The sequence below is a fragment of the Ambystoma mexicanum genome, chromosome 13 (assembly GCF_040938575.1).
Source record: "Ambystoma mexicanum isolate Mex_15411 chromosome 13, UKY_AmexF1_1, whole genome shotgun sequence".
Classification (NCBI taxonomy): Eukaryota; Metazoa; Chordata; class Amphibia; order Caudata; family Ambystomatidae; genus Ambystoma; species Ambystoma mexicanum.
The window spans coordinates 776,733,992-776,752,965 of NC_090938.1; the positions used below are offsets into that span (position 1 = coordinate 776,733,992).

Sequence of the window (18,974 nt, forward strand, 5' to 3'; positions counted from 1 at the left end):
ACATCCTGCCTCTAGCATCGCTGCCTAGGTCACAGCTGCATGGGAAAACACCTTGACTCTAGCATTTCTGCGTGGGTCGCAGCTGCATGGGAATATATCCCGACTCTAGCACCGCTGCCTGGGTCGCAGCTGCATGCAAATACATCCTGCCTCTAGCATTGCTGCCCAGGTTGCTGCTGCATGGGAATACATCCTGCCTCTAGCATCGCTGCATGGGTCGCAGCTGCATGGAAATACATCCTGCCTTTAGCATTTGTGCCCGGGTCGCAGTTGCATGGGAATGCATCCTGCCTCTAGCACTGCTGCCTGGGTCCCAGCTGCATGGAAATACATCCTGCCTCTAGCATTGCTGCCTGGGTCGCAGCTGCATGGAAAAACATCCCGCCTCTGGCATTGCTGCCAGGGTCGCAACTGCATGGAAATACATCCCGCCTCTAGCATTGCTGCCTGGGTCGCAGCTGCATGGGAATACATCCCGCCTCTAGCAGTGCTGCCTGGGTCGCAGCTGCATGGGAATACACCCTGCCTCTAGCATCGCTGCCTGGGTCGCAGCTGCATGGGAATACATCCTGCCTCTGGCATTGTTGCCTGGGTCACAGCTGCATGGCAAGGCATCCTGCCTCTAGCATTGCTGCCTGGGTCGCAGCTGCATGGAAGGCATCCAGCCTCTAGCATTGCTGCCTGGGTCGCAGCTCCATGGGAATACATTCCGCCTCTAGCATCGCTGCCAGGGTTGCAGGTGCATGGGAATACTTCCTGCCCTAGCATTGCTGACTGGGTCGCAGCTGCATGGCAAGGCATCCTGCCTCTAGCATTGCTGCCTGGGTCGCAGCTGCATGCAAGGCATCCTGCCTCTAGCATTGCTGCCTGGGTCGCAGCTGCATGGGAATACATCCTGCCTCTAGCATCACTGCCTGGGTCGCAGCTGCATGGGAATACATCCTGCCTCTGGCATTGTTGCCTGGGTCACAGCTGCATGGCAAGGCATCCTGCCTCTAGCATTGCTGCCTGGGTCGCAGCTGCATGCAAGGCATCCTGCCTCTAGCATTGCTGCCTGGGTCGCAGCTGCATGGCAAGGCATCCTGCCTCTAGCATCGCTGCCTGGGTCGCAGCTGCATGGAAATACATCCTGCCTCTAGCATTGCTGCCTGGGTCGCTTATTGGATTACCTCGGAAGTGGAATCAGGAAAAACTGTGCAGACCCACAATTTGTGACAACACACCATTTGCTGTAGGTCTGGGACATGGGTGGGTTCTCACACACTGCTCTTCATTTCTGAGGCTGTGCAGGAATGCATAGTTTGCACTATAGCTCTTTTGCACTATGGCTCTGGGGCGAAAGGAGGCTGTGCATAATGCTTCCCATTCCAGACACTAGCGTCCAGGAGTACAAGGTATGTGTGCTGTATGTAGGTCAAGGAGACTCGTGGGGGGCAGTCTCCCGGGGAAGATGGGTAACGTTGTGGATATGATGGCACTCATTATAGCCACAGTGAACCCCTAAAGGTGGAGGTCCAGGACGTGCAGCTGCACAGTGAAGAGAACCACACACCTGAGTGTGTGCCAGGTATCTCTGCAGCATAGAGCTCACACAGTGTGTCCTATAAAGAAGGGCCCAAGAGCACACTGTGTGTGACTTGACTGGTGGCAAAAGGCACCCTCAGAAGGGTGCCCAGGAGCACAAGTAGAGTATGTTAAAGAGCAGGAATCAAAGAGTCTGTCCAAAGTAGCACAGTGTGCATTAGACGGGTCTGGGACCTTAGGGTGCACGCCGTATAGGAGGCTGACTAAGGGCACACAATGCATATTATGTGAAGGGTCTGAGCTCACAAAGGTCACAGTGTGGTCTATAGTAAGATACTCAAGAGCACACGATGTTCATATGGCAAGCTTGGGACCAAAGGGTTGCCACAGAATAAGGCAGACCAAATGTACAAGATGCATATGTGACCAGACAGGAACCACATATCCCACGATGCCCTCGCCCCCAGAGAGCACACATGCCATGGATAGAACCTATGTACATGATATGCGCTGGTTTCAGAATCAGGTGCTGGACGGGGGCTGCCCAAGAGTACACGCGATGAATGTTGCATGTCTTGGGATCCTAAACTCATGGTGAGTGGGGGCTGCCCAAGAGTACATGGGGTGTAAGTGGCAAGTCTTGGGCGCACATATCTCATTTAGTATTTAGTATTTATTTTATTTATATAGCGCACCAGGCCCCAGGGCATCCGGGCGCGTCACTTAGTTACAAGCATAAAAACAGAACAGTGAAGTATGTACAGTCATTGCTTTAGGAGAAAATATACGAAATATACAAATTATATAGGAGAAATGCAATATATAGGCATTGCATCAGGAGAGAAGATACACATTATAGAAAGATATACAAGTTATAAAAGAAATGCAGTATATGTACAGATTACAGTAAAGGATATAACAGAGGGCTGTTAACAGTAAAGTTGTAGCTCATGGGCGCACGGTCAAGGCAGGTCTTGGGCACACAGCCAGGTTTTTGACTTTGCGCTTGAAGGCCGGGAAGGTAGGTTCAGCTCTGAGAGGATTAGGTAGTGAGTTCCATAGTTTTGAGGCTAGGACCGGAATGAGTAAAGGCTGCCACACAGTACAGGGGGTGTGTGTGGGGGGTATGTCTTGGGAACCTAAATCTCCTACTGAGTTCCAGGATGCCCAACAGTACAATGGTGTGTCTGGCATGTTTGGGACCTTGCATCTCATACTGTGTGGAGGCTGCCACAGAGGACAGGGTGTGTGTGTGGCATGTCTTGGTCAGTAATGCACTGCACAGCAGCTGCTATGCCCCATTATGGAATCCCACAGGACATGCAGTAATTCTGCATGGACAGTTGCTGCAGCTTTACATGTCAATATTAACTCCATGTCAGAGCAGCAGATTGTTGGTGTGGGTCCTAAACCCATAAACTTGCAAAGCGGTGGCCTGGCTTCCAATGAGGCTCTTCCTTTAAGGAAATACATAAATGGAGGTTGTTCCCCAATGAACCCCTAAAATCTCACTTCTTTTGACTGCAGCCCCTCTTCTGACTCCAGTCCTCTTTCCCCACTGCTCAACTGCAGCCCCCCACATGGCAAGCTCTCTGCAGATGGGCAATGGTTGGACCCAGCCCTGGGGCACAGTCCCATCACACGCAAGGTTGGTGCTACTCAACTGCACCCCCACTTCACCCAATGGCGAGCTCTCTGCAGATGGGCAATGGTTGGAGCCCTGGGGCGCAGCCCCATCACATGCGAGGCTGGTGCTACTCGACGCCGGGGGAAGAATAGACATGTTCGGCTCAACTCTCATAGGATGGAGGATAAGCCTTTTTTGGGCTATTGGGGGTTGACTATAAAACATATCCTCCTCAATTACAAAGCCAATGGTACTGGCTTTGCCAGTGCTTGGTTCTTTTTGTTTACATCTCACAGTGACAGGCCATTTAAGTGTAAATCACTGTGAAATGTGTTCTTAGCAAGGAGGTGGTGCTGGGAGTCTACTGTACATTAGTGTCAGTACCAGATGCAACGCCTGTGGCTTCACTTCTGGCCTATAACATGGGTGTGGGCCGATAATGCATGTTAAAGCCTCCCCTCCCCCCGGGTTGCCTTTTCACAGTAAATCGTAGTTAATGTTAAGGTTTCTGCTTAACCTTTACTCAATGCAAGTAACGTGGCATGTGCCCAGCATGTGACCTCACACATGACCTCGTGTGCGTGTGCCATGTGTGGATATCCCAAGCCTCTCTGTGGGTGCTCCTGCTGAGGGTGCAAGTCTCGGGACCATAAGTCTCCCACCGCAGGAGGGTCTGCTGAGGAGAAAGGATATGAGCATTGATGACCTTAGGACCTCTATGAACAGAGTGTCTTCCAAGATGGATGAGCTATGGATTGTAAACCAGTCTATGGGAGCAGCTAGAAGACTGAGGGAGCATTCTCTATAAAATGTACATTAGCCTATGGGAGCAGCTAGAAGACTGAGGGAGCATTCTCTATAAAATGTACATTAGCCTATGGGAGCAGCTGGAAGACTGAGAGAGCATTCTCTATAGACTGTACATTATCCTATGGGGGCAGCTGGGAGTCTAAGGGAGTGTTCTCTATAGAATGTACATTAGCCTATGGGGGCAGCTAGAAGACTGAGGGAGCATTCTCTATAGACTGTACATTAGCCTATGGGAGCAGCTAGAAGACTGAGGGAGCATTCTCTATAGACTACATTATCCTATGGGAGCAGCTGGGAGTCTAAGGGAGTGTTCTCTATAGAATGTACATTAGCCTATGGGGGCAGCTAGAAGACTGAGGGAGCATTCTCTATAGACTGTACATTAGCCTATGGGAGCAGCTAGGAGTCTAAGGGAGCATTCTCTATAGACTGTACATTAGCCTATGGGAGTACCTAGGAGTCTGAGGGAGCATTCTCTATAGACGGTACATTAGCCTATGGGAGCAGCTGGGAGTCTGAGGGAGCATTCTCTATAGACTGTACATTAGCCTATGGGAGCAGCTGGGAGTCTGAGGGAGCATTCGCTATAGACTGTACATTAGCCCATGGGGGAGCAGCTAGAAGACTGGGGGAGTATTCTCTCTAGACTGTACATTAGCCTATGGGAGTACCTAGGAGTCTGAGGGAGCATTCTCTATAGATGGTACATTAGCCTATGGGAGCAGCTGGGAGTTTGAGGGAGCATTCTCTATAGACTGTACATTAGCCTATGGGAGCAGCTAGGAGTCTGAGGGAGCATTCTTTATAGACTGTCCATTAGCCTATGGCAGCAGGTCGGAGTCTGCGGGAGCATTCTTTATAGACTGTTTATTAGCCTATGGCAGCAGTTGGGAGCCTGAGGGAGGTGTACATTAGCCTATGGGAGAAGCTAGGAGTCTGAGGGAGCATTCTTTATAGTCTGTACATTAGCCTATGGGAGCAGCTGGGAGTCTGAGGGAGCATTCTTTATAGACTGTACATTAGCCTATGGTAGTATCTAGGAGTCTGAGGGAGCATTCTTTATAGACTGTCCATTATCCTATGGGAGCAGCAACAATTCTGAGGGAGCATTCTTTATAGACTGTCCCTTAGCCTATAGGAGCACCTAGGAGTCTGAAGGTGCATACACTCTAGACTGTCTGTTAGCCTGTGGAAGCACCTAGGAGTCTGAAGGAGCATTCTTTATAGACTGTCCATTAGCCTATGGGAGCACCTAGGAGTCTGAGGGAGCATACACTCTAGACTGTCTGTTAGCCTATGGGAGCAGCTGGGAGTCTGAGGGAGCATGCATTATAGACTGTCCATTAGACTATGGGAGTACCTGGGAGTCTGAGGGAACATAGACTGTCCATTAGCCTATGGGAGCAGCTGGGAGTCTGAGGGAGCATATATTATAGACTGTCCATTTGCCTATGGGAGCAGCTGGGAGTCTGAGGGAGCATATATTGTAGACTGTAAGTGATCTTAAGAACATATTATTTATAGACTATATACAAGCATAGGTGACCAGCGAGGCTGTCCTGGGACCCTTCTGCCTTGTTCTGTGTAGATTATGTATTTGCAGGATATCTTTTGACTAACAAACTGGTTTTATTCTTTTAGGATAAACTTTACAGCCAGATGGAACATCTGAAAAAAGAGCTGAAGGAGATGCAGGAGTGGGGAGAGGAAGAAAGCAGGAAATCATCCGAGCTTGAGGTGAGAGTAATGCCTTCATATATGTGTAGAGAGGCTCAGGGCAGAGAGGCACGAGGGTGTCTTTCGAGAGTCCATGGAACAGTGCTGGATGGCTGAGATGTGAGACATCCCCCGAGAGTATTGTATTGAATTGATTGTTTATATAGCGCTTATACACAATGTGTTTCAAAGTGCTTCAAGGCAGCGAGCGAACAAGGGAGAATACAGCGACATTCTTATAAGTCCTTGATACATTAAGAATGTGAAATTAACTATCATACTCGGCCTGGCGACATTTCAGATAGTGCAAGAGATGTTGACAGTGATAAGGAGGGGGGGGGGGTGGGAAGGAGAATTAGACAGACAAGCGGCTACCTTACTAGGCCTGATGACAATTTTGGTAGTGCCGGAATTTAACAAGAGGTGGGGCGGAGGGGAATCAGGGAGAAGGAGAACAAAACGAGCAACTATCCCAGTAGGCCTTAAACAGGGTTGTTTTCACACAAGCATGTGTTTGATCTCATAGTTCAAACTAAAAATGTTTTCCTATAGAGCAGAACTGAGATGGTTGATAACTTTTCCCCTTGAAGAGAGAATTATGAAAGTGAAATTACCTAAGCAAAAATGTAGGAATTGGAGGCGAGGCTCTAGGAGCGTTTTAGCCCAAAGAGATGCTGAGCACATGTTTGCAGCTATTTCCAGCAAAAACAGTGCAGAGATTTGGTTTCTGTTAAACTTTACAGGTCAACCCCATAGCCGAGGAAACCTGGGTAGCCCATTTTGCTGCACTATTCGCCCTTGATTTTGGTAACGACAATGTTCAAGGAAAGGGTGACAAACCATGAGTGGATACTTTCCTTTGACTTGGATGACATCTTGGAGATTATAGCTAAAGCTACTAATTCGCAAGCAACGGGTCCAGATGGACTATCCAACGCAATGTTTAAGGCTTATCCACAAGAATGGGCCCATATCCTGGAAACTTTGTTTCTTAGAATCCTCAACATGTTTCAGTTCACGACTCATTGTTGCAGAACATTCAGCGGGAGTATATATCATTTCCTACGCTATGTAAACACACAAATAATTCAACAGAGCGTTCTAATGAACAGGCTGATTTTTCTTTTTACAATTTTAACATTTCTGCATCTTCTATCCTCACATTCTGGGTTCACACATACACCCTTTTTGTAGAAATCTGCAGATAACAAAAGCATTTTTAAAAAGGGGGAGAGTTATTATCTCAAATTACTGTTATTTACTTTCAATGTGGTATGCATCTCTGAGGAGATTATAATTACCTTTCCTGGTGAGATTACTACCTTAGTATCCTCTTCATCATTGTCCCATAATGGTAAATCCCCTGTGTGCAAATGACAGGGCGTACCATTAATTTTGTAACATATAATTAATATATGAAGAATATATCATACGGTCGAATGATGCTGATAACTCAAGAAAGGCGCTTTTTATCTTAAAGTTAAAAATTTGAAAATACCTTAGTGTCACGTCTTTATCTTGACTTTCATCGTTGCACAAAGATCTGAAGCATTAGAAATGCATTAGTTCTTCAATCTGAACAACATTCAACATATTTTTTATATCAAGCATTTTGTAAAAATAACTATTCTTTTTCTTGTTGAATTTAATTTAGAAAAAGAGCATGTCTAGAATTCCCAGCACTAGGGTAAGTAATTCAGTGTTAGAGGACCATCAAACCTTCTGTGTTATAGATATTCAGTTTGAACCTCACTTCATGCCTGTTGATAAAGGTATTCCTGTTACTACCCCTATTGTTGATCTAATTTACTTAAAATTGACACGTATTGCCAAGAAACCCACAATACTGAACTAGTTACTAACTTACCATAATCACAGCACAGTCAGTCATGAATTCTCCAGTATTTCCACCTCCCAAGAGTTTTCTCGTTTGAATAAACCCGGTATTTTATGTCCCTATAGAACCAATTGTCGTCAAGGATGAATTCCCACTGCTAGACCAGCAATCTCTTTCGGCTGCTGGACCAACCAATCAGCTGTCTCTGAGGGACATCACATACTATCGAGCATGGCGAAACTGGATGCGTGCAAATGAAAAAAGCTGTAGGGGTACACATATTGGTAATAACAATGTTCTAAACCAGACAGAGAGAGGTTCTGGTATTTGTGCCCCTCTAACACCCATTCTGATCCATAAATCCATAATAGTGGAATGACTAGACCGATACTCTCAACCAGTCCTTGCATGAACTTGACGGCCATTTCTAGAGGAACAATATATGAACTAGAACGTTGCTGTCAGTCTGCTGACCATTAGCTTATAAATCATTGCCCATCGGGGGGTGCGGGGGGTAGTGGAGTAGCAGCAAAGAAGTGCTGCCCGCCCCGTGATTGAGGGCCCGAAAGGTATTTGCACCAAAAACGGCAGTGCTAAACCTCGGAACAAAATCGATGAGGAGGTGAATCCTTGTGGTACACATGGGTGAAGTCTGGAGGTCAGGGAGGACCTGTGGAGGAGGGAACGGAGTGAGCTCCGGAATGGCTGGGAGGAGGAGCTCAGGATGAAAGTAATGGACCGGTAGGTTGGGATGCAGAGAGAGGGGCACAGGGGCCTGGAACCGGGGCTGGAGCTGGAATTATCACCACAGTCCTCTGTGTGGAGGTGGGAGATAGAGTCCCCCCACCCCCGGCTACCCCTCCTGGAATCACAGAGTCCTGAATCCTGAAGCTTAGTTCCATTCACAGTGCTTTGAGGGAGTGAGACTCGGTGACAACAGAAAGTTTACCTGCAGAAGCAAACCGGAGCGCGCCCTCCCAGAGTCTGACTCCTGTCGGTGTCTGTGACTTCCTAACACATCTATCCCCGCCTGGCAGTGGAACTATAGAACCAGAGACTGCAGTATCTCTGGAACACATCGACAACCACAACCAGCTATGTATTACCACCTACCGCTAGCTGACACACTACACTAGCAGCCAGACACTAGCACCAACGAGGGGTCGGGTCTACTAATAACAACCACCCATTGGTCTTCGGTACTGTAAGGAAGGCATGATCTCACACAGTGAAGACAGACACAAGTGATCACAGTTCAAGGGTGTTTATTGAACTTCAATGGGTTGGATGAACGCCTATCTAACCCTATATTTAAGGATGTGACCAGGCTACAACCATCAAAGTAAAAATAACACAGTCCTAGTGGAGTCTTTTCAAAATAAAAAGGGCCTATGCTAATAAACCTATTGCCAATCCCTTCTTCTAAATACAAATGTTGTGGGAAAATGATGAATGCAAAAGAAAGAGTGTTCAAGAAAAAATATGTCAGGACAGCCGGTCAATTAGCTTCCCTTCCCCACGTTTTCAGCATGCGGCAAGGTGGCACACTCGAGTTTAGCAAAGATTCTGGCTTCTCCAGCACAAGGATGCAGTTCAGGATATAAACCAGGGCCTTCTGCGACAAAGTCTCTTTCCCAATAAAGTCTCTCATTCGTAAAATGGCTTGGAATCAAAATACAACGTCAAAGTTACTTTCTCTTCAGGAGTCTCACGCTTACAAAGGGCCTCATTACACGGTAGGCGGTAACCATGGCGCTATTAGCGCCATGGTTGCCGCCGGTATTTTACCGTGTCCGCCTTGGTGGATGGCGGAATTACCGCCCTACTCCAAGGTGAGCGGGGGCGGTAATTCCCCATTCACCAAGGCACTTCCCCATTCCCATTTTTGCCCCCACAGGGCTCAATGGCAATGGGGAAGGTGCTAATTACGGTACCGCAAATTGCGGTACCGTAATTAGCACCAAGGTCCCTTTGCGGCACCCTACTTTAACGGCTGGTAAAACCAGCCGTTAAGGTCGGGTCCCGCAAAGGGAACTCGTAGTAAGGCGGTAAGGGTTTACCGGTACCGGTGCCCTTACCGGTACCGGTAAACCCTTACCGCCTACCGTGTAATGAGGCCAAAAGTCTCGGGTGCATTGTTTACCCTGGGTCTCTCTCAGCCGGGCTCCGACCCCTTTGTTACACCAATTCACAATAGGTCTCTCTCGATCGGGCTCGGACCTTGCACTCTCGCTTTCCCCTTTTTCACAGTTCGATAAATTCACAATAGGTCTCACTCAGCCGGGCTCAGACCTTGATGCATTTATTCCTAATCGAAGACTTTCCACTGTGCAATGGATTTTACTTATATCCTTGCAGGACCACTTTGATTCATTCTTATTCGATTTCTATTCTTTGTTTTCACATTATGAAATGATATGATAGGTTATTTATAACGCGCTTAATACCCAGAGGTTTCTAAGCGCGGACCCGGGGATCGAACCTGTGGTGCTCCGCGTCGTCTTGCTTCCAAGGCGAGCACGCTGACCCCTGAGCTATCCTCCGATTGACATATTACACTTCCTTTTGCCACTTTTTGTGGGATACATCAGTCAGAGACCTTCAATTGGGCACACACGCAGTGCCAAACCACTCTGCTATTTTTTATCTTCGTTCATGTTAAATTTTCAAACAATTCATCAGCCGTCTGGCCTTTAGCTGCGTCTTTCATCAAACGCTTCAACGTTCGCTTTTTCATGTAACAATGTTACTGCTTGCAACCTTCGTTTCAACACAGACCGGTCTAGTGCAGTTTTCTTCAACTCACCGGCTGTGTTGATTTCTCTGTATGCGGCTTTGTTCTCGGAGCCAAAGACGATACCACAGTGGCTGCTGCTCCTCCCAGACTCGGTCATTCATGCAGGAGGGCCTCGGAAATCTCAGGCACACAATGCAGGATTCTTCGGTTTCCCTTGTTGGCCTTACACGTGCTGCTTTCAAGTTCCTACGAGTATAACGATCACTCGTCGAAAAGGTCAAGGGTATCTCCTTCCTTGTTCTCCTTTCTCGGTCTGCTGTCTCTCTCCATTGGCTCACCTGCTACCTGGGAAGAACCACGCCTTCGTGTGCTTTGCCTCACTCAAATTGTGCTCTCGTACTCTGCCTTTTATCTGTGTGGGGAAGTTCAATTGAAGTCAGGTGTGTATTGTCAAAGATAATTGCCTGACTCTGCCTGACCATGGTAGTCAGACAGGTCAGGTACATTGCTCAGTTATTAGTCTGTTTTCTCCCAGAGTGGGCGGTCGGTGTAGCAGTGTTCGTGTAGGGAAGGGGAGGGAGTTAAAGTTCCCCGGTATCCTACCTGGTAGGAGGGGTTAAAGGTGTTAGAGGGAAAGGGATACTGCATCTCGCCATCAGGTGTCCCACTCCCACTCCCCAAGTACCCCTGACCCAGATGATCCTCCCGCACTGGCCCACCCCCAGGGTCTGGATCCAAAGGGGATGGCCGTGCCCTGGCCACCTGAGAGAGAGATCCGTGGGGACTAGCGGGTGAGACACCCTCTGGTTTCTCACAGTACCCAGCGCCAACCAGCAAGGAACACAAGTAGCTACTACAACCCATCGTCAGGCGCTGGGAGTCGCCTCCAGACAATCGGCTAACCAGAGCCCTATGACCGAACGGAATTGGGGCAAGGGACACATCAGGATTTTAAAAAAGCCCCCTCCCCAGGTCAACAGTGAAACGGTGCATGGGAAGCCCTGCAGAAGAGGGGCTGGTAAAAGGAGCTATTACAAGGAGGCACGGCAACAAAGGAGATAGAGGGAGCGGGGCAGGACAGAGTGCAGAGGGAATTGTCTGGAAGACTATACAGAGGGCAAAAGTGTGATACCCACGCTACACCCAATTATGAAAATGGATAAGTATAAGGGCAAGAAACCAAACCATCAGTTTAAGATTGATGCATATAGGACAGGAGGGCCCAAAACACAACAAGCACCGGAGACAAGACCATAGTCGACAATGGAGGAAACGGGAAACACAGAATCTCAGGCTACCCAGGAAATCTTGAGAGCCGTACACGAGGCAAAGACAAAGCTGGAGCAAAGGATAGATGCAGTAGGTCTGGATGTCAGTCTCCGGAGATAGTACCTGCATAAGTGTCAGCGCGAGTAGGAGAAGCGGAAGAGAGTATATCGTCTGTCGAAGATGTAATAACCCCCTTGAGACATGATAAAAATGTAGAAAAGGACGCAGCAGATGGAAGAAAGATGGGCCCACATGTGCTGTCTAAATGTTTCTCAATTGAAAGGGCACGTAGTACGAAGTAAGGAGCCACTGCGAGGTGTCCCACCAAGACAAATCATTGCCAAACTGTTAAATTACCGCGATCGAGATGTAATCTTACAAGCAGCAAGAAAGAAGGGAACTCTGGAGTATAATGGGGCAAGGATTGCAATATACCCTGACTTCACCAAAGCGGTACAAAATGCACAGCAATCCTTTGACGCGGTGCACAGGAAGCTAGGGGGAAAAGAAATGAAGTATGCCACAATTTATCCAGCAACACTAAAAGTCTGCAGACCTCAGGGAGTTAGGTTCGTCACGCGCCCTACTGATGCATGGGTCTGGACAGAAACAATCGGCCCACAGCAATGCATAAAGCAGAAGGGGCAAAAGAAAAATGCAGGAACAGAAATGGCCCCCACGGTGAGAAGGGAAAAGCAGTTGGAAGTCAGTTAACAGCAGATATGCAAGATAGACTGCAAATAATTGACATTGATGTGGGCCCAGGAGGTGGGTGGAGTGGGGAGGGGGAGAATGAGAGCAACAACAGTGAATAAGCAACAGACTCAAGTGGGTAAAAATCAAGATTTCGGGTAGAGCGGCCAGCAGGCATAGCCCCCCTTGCAAATCCCGAGACCCCTATCAAGGGTTCGGACGAGCAATAGTTGTTTTGGGGTCAACAGATAAGTTGGGGGGAAATATAGGGTGGGGGAGGGTGGTGTTGTTGGGTTTGTTCGAGAGGTCAAGGGGCAGGGAGCGAGAGAATATGGGTAGTTAGACATGCACAAATGCAGTTCGGTATACATCTTGACTTAACAACAAGGCAAGGGATCTCGCACCTGGGAAAGGACAACGCAGAGGCAAATGACACTACACGGAACGATGCAAGGAGAATGTAGGGTTGTGAAATGCCGAAATTATGAGATGTAGAGAGGGGCTGGTGACAATGTATTTGATGAGGCAGAAAGCCTGCATAGTACTATTGCAGGAAACGCACTTGATGGCTCAGAGTGTAGGTTTCTGGGCAGGGGTCAATACACGTTGGTGGAACATGCGGGATACTACAGAAGCTCCAGCGGGGTGGCAGTCCACATCAGTCGTATGTTACTCACTGCACCTATACTGCTAGGGGCGATGTCGTCTCGGAGGTAGACAAAGCCACAAGGCCGGGATCGACAACGAGCTTGATTGGAAAACGACCTCCCAGAATACAAGCATCCTCAACTTGAGGGAAACTCTTTTTTACGACACACCCCTCTGCTGTATTAAAAGACAGACAGAGGAGTTGATCTCACAAAAGAGCGGGGAACACACGCACCGCTTACACCAATGCTGAAAAAGAAATAACAAGCGTTAATGGCCCGAACACCAATAAACACATGCAATCTCACTAGAGAGCGGAACAAGTACCTTGTTATTGTCTTGCTAAGGACAGGATTCCCAAACCAAAAGAAACCATGGGTAATGAGTACTGGATAGACAAAAGAACCCCTAATACCACCCCACTCCCAGTCAGGGTTCAATTCTTACCACCAAAATGTAGGTCAAAGCCGAACCAAAAGGTAACAACGATGGGAGAAAATAACAAACGGGAAGGTTAGTGTAGGATACTACCCCGGGTGGCACTAGGGACGCACTGGCGACGGGATGGTGCACTGATCAGCAGAGCGTTCAATGTGCACTAGAATTTCCAAGGGTTGAGCGGTTCGTTACTGGAGAAAGTTCACTATACGGATGTTAAACAATAGCATGAAGAAAGGTAATCCAAAGTTGCTGGTAGTTGCAAGGCGTTATGGTACAGGTAGTTCGGGAGCACTGCTATGAGGGAGCTGGGTGATAGAGAGCAGAAATACAATTTGTTCCCAGAAATAACTCAGATAGCTTACCACAGCATGAAGAATTAAAGTTGCATAAGGACAGTGAAGCGCTGAAGGTGTCAAAAGGCGATGCTGCCCTACTGCAGTATGCCGCAAGGTACGGGAAGCAGAGTTTGGAGGGAAGCGGGCTGGAGTAGGAGAGGAGTCCCACACCAGTAAGCATCGTAATGGAATCAGAGAGAGATAGCAGGTCAAGGCAGTCCGAGGTCATATAGCAGAAAGGCAAAATTTTAGCAGAATCGAGAGGCAAGGTCAGGTCCAAAAACGAAGCAGGAGTCAAAAGCCGGATATCCACAAGTAAGTCTCAAGCAAGGACGAAAAGTAGTTTGTCGGAGGAACGGAATGGCACAACTTCAATTAGAAGCACTGGAGCACAGGAAGGGACGACTATTTAACTTCCTGGGAGGGCGGAGACAGAACGTGGACAGGCCGTCGTAGCGTACGCTGGTTCCTCTCGTGACTCGGGAGGAATGTCTTTGTTGTCAATCTCCATGGCAACCTCCATTTACTCCACATGAAAGGGCTGCCAGACCGAATCTTGCCGCAGGATTGTTGTCCGTTCTTGGGTGATTTCCGAGGTCGCTACGTGGCCACAGACCTGCGCGTGACATCATAGCATTCCATTCCAGTTGGGTCAAGTGGAGAGAGAAGGGGAGGACGATATCTGGTAGTGACCGGGGGAATTATGGGGGGAAGCAATTACCATACTGAATGTGTACGCACCTCCACCATTACAACCGGACTTACTTAACAAGATACAGGCGATATTGGCAACACATGGTGCAAATGTAACCATAGTGAGAGGTGACTTTACTGACGTCCTTCACGGACGAATAGATGTCCTCAGATGGGGGAACTCCCGGGCGGGAGACGCGCACCAAACTGGTGACCTTTTTGGAGGCAACAGGATTAGGGGATGTCTGGAGAGGGTTACACTCCGGTAAAAGACAGTTCTCGTACTATTGCTGAGCACACGACTCAATGTCTCGCTTAGACTACTTTTTGGTACAATGTACCATCACCGGAAGGGTATTGGAAGCGGAATACCTGACAAGAGGGATATCGGATTATGCCCCGCTGTATATTACGATAAGAGGGGAGGGACTGCAGGGGAAAGGGGAGTGGGGACTAAACACATACCACCTAGGGATTGAGACAATACGGGAGGAGATGAAAGACTGTACAGGGAAATACTTTGAATTGAATGAGGGCACAGTGAAGAGTGGCTGCACACTTTGGGAAGTATAACACAGTAGTAGTAGTAGTAGAAAGAAAGGAAAAGCTGGAGACACTAGAAGAAGAAGAGGTGGCTAGGACAGAAAAGAGGAACGTAGACGAACAAGCAATAGAATCTAAAATAGAGATGCTAAAAGTTGCTGGGCAATACAAAGAAGTGGTGACAGATGAGGCAAAAAAGGCATGCTGGGCCATGAAAGCCAGAGTGTATGAACTCGGGTCCAAAGGTGAAAGGATGCTTGCATGGTTGGAGAAACGGGAGGAGGAGTCCAGATGGGTTAAGGGCATCGGTAATGAGGAGGGAACAATCTACACGGAAGGGGAAAAAATAGTAGACAACTTCGCACATTTTTACCAGGGGCTATACAGTGCGGTCCCAGGGCCTACAGAGATCCTACAGAGATTGAAATTGGGAGATACTTAGATGGGGTAAACCTGCCACAGGTAGCTGAACAAACGCGACCAGTAATGGATATTGATATAACGATGGAGGAAGTACAAGAGGTAATTAAGAGCTTAAATTCGGGGAAACCCCAGGACCAAATGGAATCCCGAATGAATTTTGGAAATAAATCAGAGACAATGTGGTCAAGCCAATGTGGGACATGTTCATGGAAAGCTGTGCACAAGGCACACTCTGACTTGAGAACGGCTACAATAGTGATAATACACAAAAAAGGTAAACCCACCGATAAATGTGCCTCGTACCGTCCCATATCTTTGCTGAATGGAGAGGCAAAGGTCCTAGCCAAGATACTAGCAACCTGGCTAGTAGGGGTAATACGCAAGCTAATGAACTCGGGTCAATGTGGTTTTGTTCCAGGAAGAGCAAAAGGATGTACTTGAGAAGGGCACATTACACTTTAGTATTATCTGACTCATTGGAGGGTCCCCAGGCAATAATGGCACTAGAGAAGGCCTTTGGTTTGGTGCAATAGGCCTGGGCCCCAACTACTAAATGCACAACCACTCGCGAAAGTTAGAGTGAATGGGCACATATCCTGTATCTTCCCGCTCCAGAGGGGCATGAGACAAGGATGTCCACTGTCGCTGCTGCTATCCTTCATAGCGATCGAACCACTAGCTGAGTGCATTAGAGCGGATCCTACAATTCAAGGGTTCTGATGGCCCAGGAACTGGGAAGATAAAATCTCTCTATATGCAGACGATCTTCTGATATATCTGAGGGATCCCAGAAGAACGGGCCCAAGGGTAATGGATACCACACGGGAGTTCCAGTCTGGAGAGTTAACTGGGAGAAATCAGTCATAATACCAGTACAGCAGGGAAAAGATGCAGTCCCTGAGAAATGACCCCTCGGGGTGGAGCAAGGGGGATTTAAGTATCTGGGTATAACCGTGCAAAAAGGAAGAACATGTGTTTCTTAAAAATAATCTAGAACCAATAAATCGCATACTACAAGAAGACGCTGAACATTGGTCTAACCTACCTATAACACTGCTCGGAAGGGTCAATTTATTAAAAATGATGGCACTGCCCAGACTGCTATATGTCTTGCAGAACACTTCGGTGAAAACAACCAAGATACAGTTCACAAGCATCGAAGCTATAAAGAGGACTATTATGGGGTGACAAGAATCCATGCATAGCCCTGCGGATGCTCTCAAAAGCGGTATATGAAGGAGGGGTAGGACTGCCGGATATATGGAAATGCTACTGGGCGGCCCATCTGCTGGTAGCAAAGGAGTGGGTATTTGTTGGGGAAATCTAGCTCACACAAGACTGAAACTGTCCCGAATGGAAGGCTGAATCACCTTACAGATACTGTACGGAAGCCAGGGCGAAGGGTACTCTCGAGATTGGTGCAGATCAGGAAGGAAGTCACACACGCAATGGGATGGAAGGGGAAAGCTACCAGACAGTCCCCACTGTGGGAAAATCCCAATATTAGATATAAAAGCTAGGGAGGCAGCCACATTCGGTGGAAAAGGAAATATGCAGACTGGGAGATATAGTGGATAATAGAGATTACCCATTCCAACAATGCAGGAAAAATATGGACTGGGCCCGGAAGAATTCTTCAAATACATGAGACTAAAACACGCTGTAGAAGCTCAATTTGGAGGGGAATTGGACTTCCCCAAACACCCCCTCATCGCCCGGAGATTAATCTATTCACAGAGAAAATAGAGGGGAAAGGGATAACAACACTATATCAAGTCATAAATAACCCGTCCCCCATGTCACACCTGAAAGGGAGATGGGAAAGAGACCCAGGAACCCAGGAGGAGGAAAAATGGATAGAAGCGCGAGTGGCTTCAAGAGAGGTTAATGTATCATCCAGGATGAGGCTCATACAATACAACATTCTGCACAGAGTACACCATTCCAGAGATAGACTGCATAACAGGGGTAGAGTAACGCATGGCCGGTGTCTCAAATGTGGAAGGGAAGTGGGAACATTCCTAAAATGATGTTACTGCATATAAGAGGGGAGTGTGAAGGAAGTAGAGGGGAAGAGACACTGATACACATACCATCGATGGTGGTAAAAAGGGACCTAGTGGCAAAATGGAAGACCTAGGAAATGCCCACTATGGGAACCTGAGAGATTGGAATGGGCCATTTTAGTAGAATGGAGCAGATCATGTACATGAATAGGGCGGTGGGTCCATGAGGAAGTGTCAGAAGATATGGGGGAAATGGGACATGGATGCCTGAGAGAAGGGGCACATCGGTACGAGATACTACAGGAGGGGGGAGGCAGGGGATTGGGGGCAAGGGAAGGAAGGGGATAGAATGAGGGAGAGGAAGGAGGAATGGGATAGGACGATTGGTCAACACTAACAAAAATGTGTATTTGAACACGAATATGATGAATAATATTGGAATATGGAGAACACTTAATAAAAAATGGTTTATAAACAATAATCATTGCCAATCGGTAATTCACGTGTGTTAGGTTTATGATTTTAAGAGTTATTGAGAGGGAACCACTGCAGGTGTTATATGTAAGATATTGTATGATAGTTAATATAATAATCAGAAATATAATGCGTCTATTGTTTGTTTAAATCTATTTTTAAGGGAAACATTATGAAGCAGAGAGAGAACATCCTTAGTACATTTGAGCACCTGAAGCAGTTCCTGGAGAAGGAGAAACAGCAGCTGCTCAGCAGACTGGAGAAGGAGCAAGAGGAGAAGATGAAGAAGATTCAGGAGAAACTGACCCGACTGGAGAAGCAGCAAAGCACCCACAGGGGCCTGATCACAGAGCTGGAGAGGACGTGCCAGCAGCAGGACGTGGATCTACTGAAGGTGAGAGGGAATCAGAAACCTATAGAACTAGAGCAGCAATCCACCCATAGGGGCCTGATCCCAGAGATGGAACAGAGGTATCAGCAGCAGGACAGGGAGCTACAGAGGGTGAGACGGGATCAGGGATCTATGGACCTGTAGGAGCAGCAATCCACTGACTGGAACCTGATCCCAGAGATAGAACAGAGGTATCAGCAGCAGGACAGGGATCTACTGAAGGTGAGACAGGAATCTATAGACCTGTACGAGCAACGATCCACTGCCAGGGACCTGACCCCTGAGCTGGCGAGGAAGTGTTAGCAACAGGACGTGGATCTACTGAAGGTGAGAGGGGATCAGAAACCTATAGAACTAGAGCAGCAATCCACCCACAGGGACCTGATCCCAGAGATAGAACGGGTTCAGCAGGACAGGGAGTTACTAAAAATCCCCCCTTGCTCCCAAAGGTACAGAGAAAGGAAACCTATAAATGGTGGCCTACATGAACTGCCTTTCCCTTCTGTGAAGAAACAGGATGAAGCATTTGTAAACATGTATAAGCAAAATAGTTCTAAAGTCAAAAATAGTAAATTACCATTTAGAACTAACTTTGCTGTTTGGGACTCCAAGTCCCATAATCCCAAGAGTACTGGGATGAAGAAGATGGCTGAAGACCAATGCAGACCTGAAGGTCAGGCAATTAGGCTTAACAGCATACCCGAGGGAGGCTGAGAGGCTTAAAAAGCTTCTTCTTGTGTAGGCCATTAGTTGTGGTTGTGGCTGGAGGGGCAGTAGCAGTTGTAGCAGCAGCAGAAGCAGCTGTGG

At 47.7% G+C, this 18,974-nt stretch overlaps 1 protein-coding gene across 1 annotated transcript in view; it reads left to right on the top strand.

Annotated features, from left to right (window-relative positions):
- The window catches only part of LOC138520575 (E3 ubiquitin-protein ligase TRIM39-like), a 551,427-nt gene that overhangs the window by 8,822 nt on the left and 523,631 nt on the right, over nucleotides 1–18,974 (top strand). Inside the window, exons 2-4 of the mRNA XM_069632911.1 lie at nucleotides 5,603–5,698; nucleotides 17,940–18,278; nucleotides 18,678–18,840. Coding sequence (XP_069489012.1) covers nucleotides 5,603–5,698; nucleotides 17,940–18,278; nucleotides 18,678–18,840 — 598 coding nt within the window. The remainder of the gene's footprint in view (nucleotides 1–5,602; nucleotides 5,699–17,939; nucleotides 18,279–18,677; nucleotides 18,841–18,974) is intronic.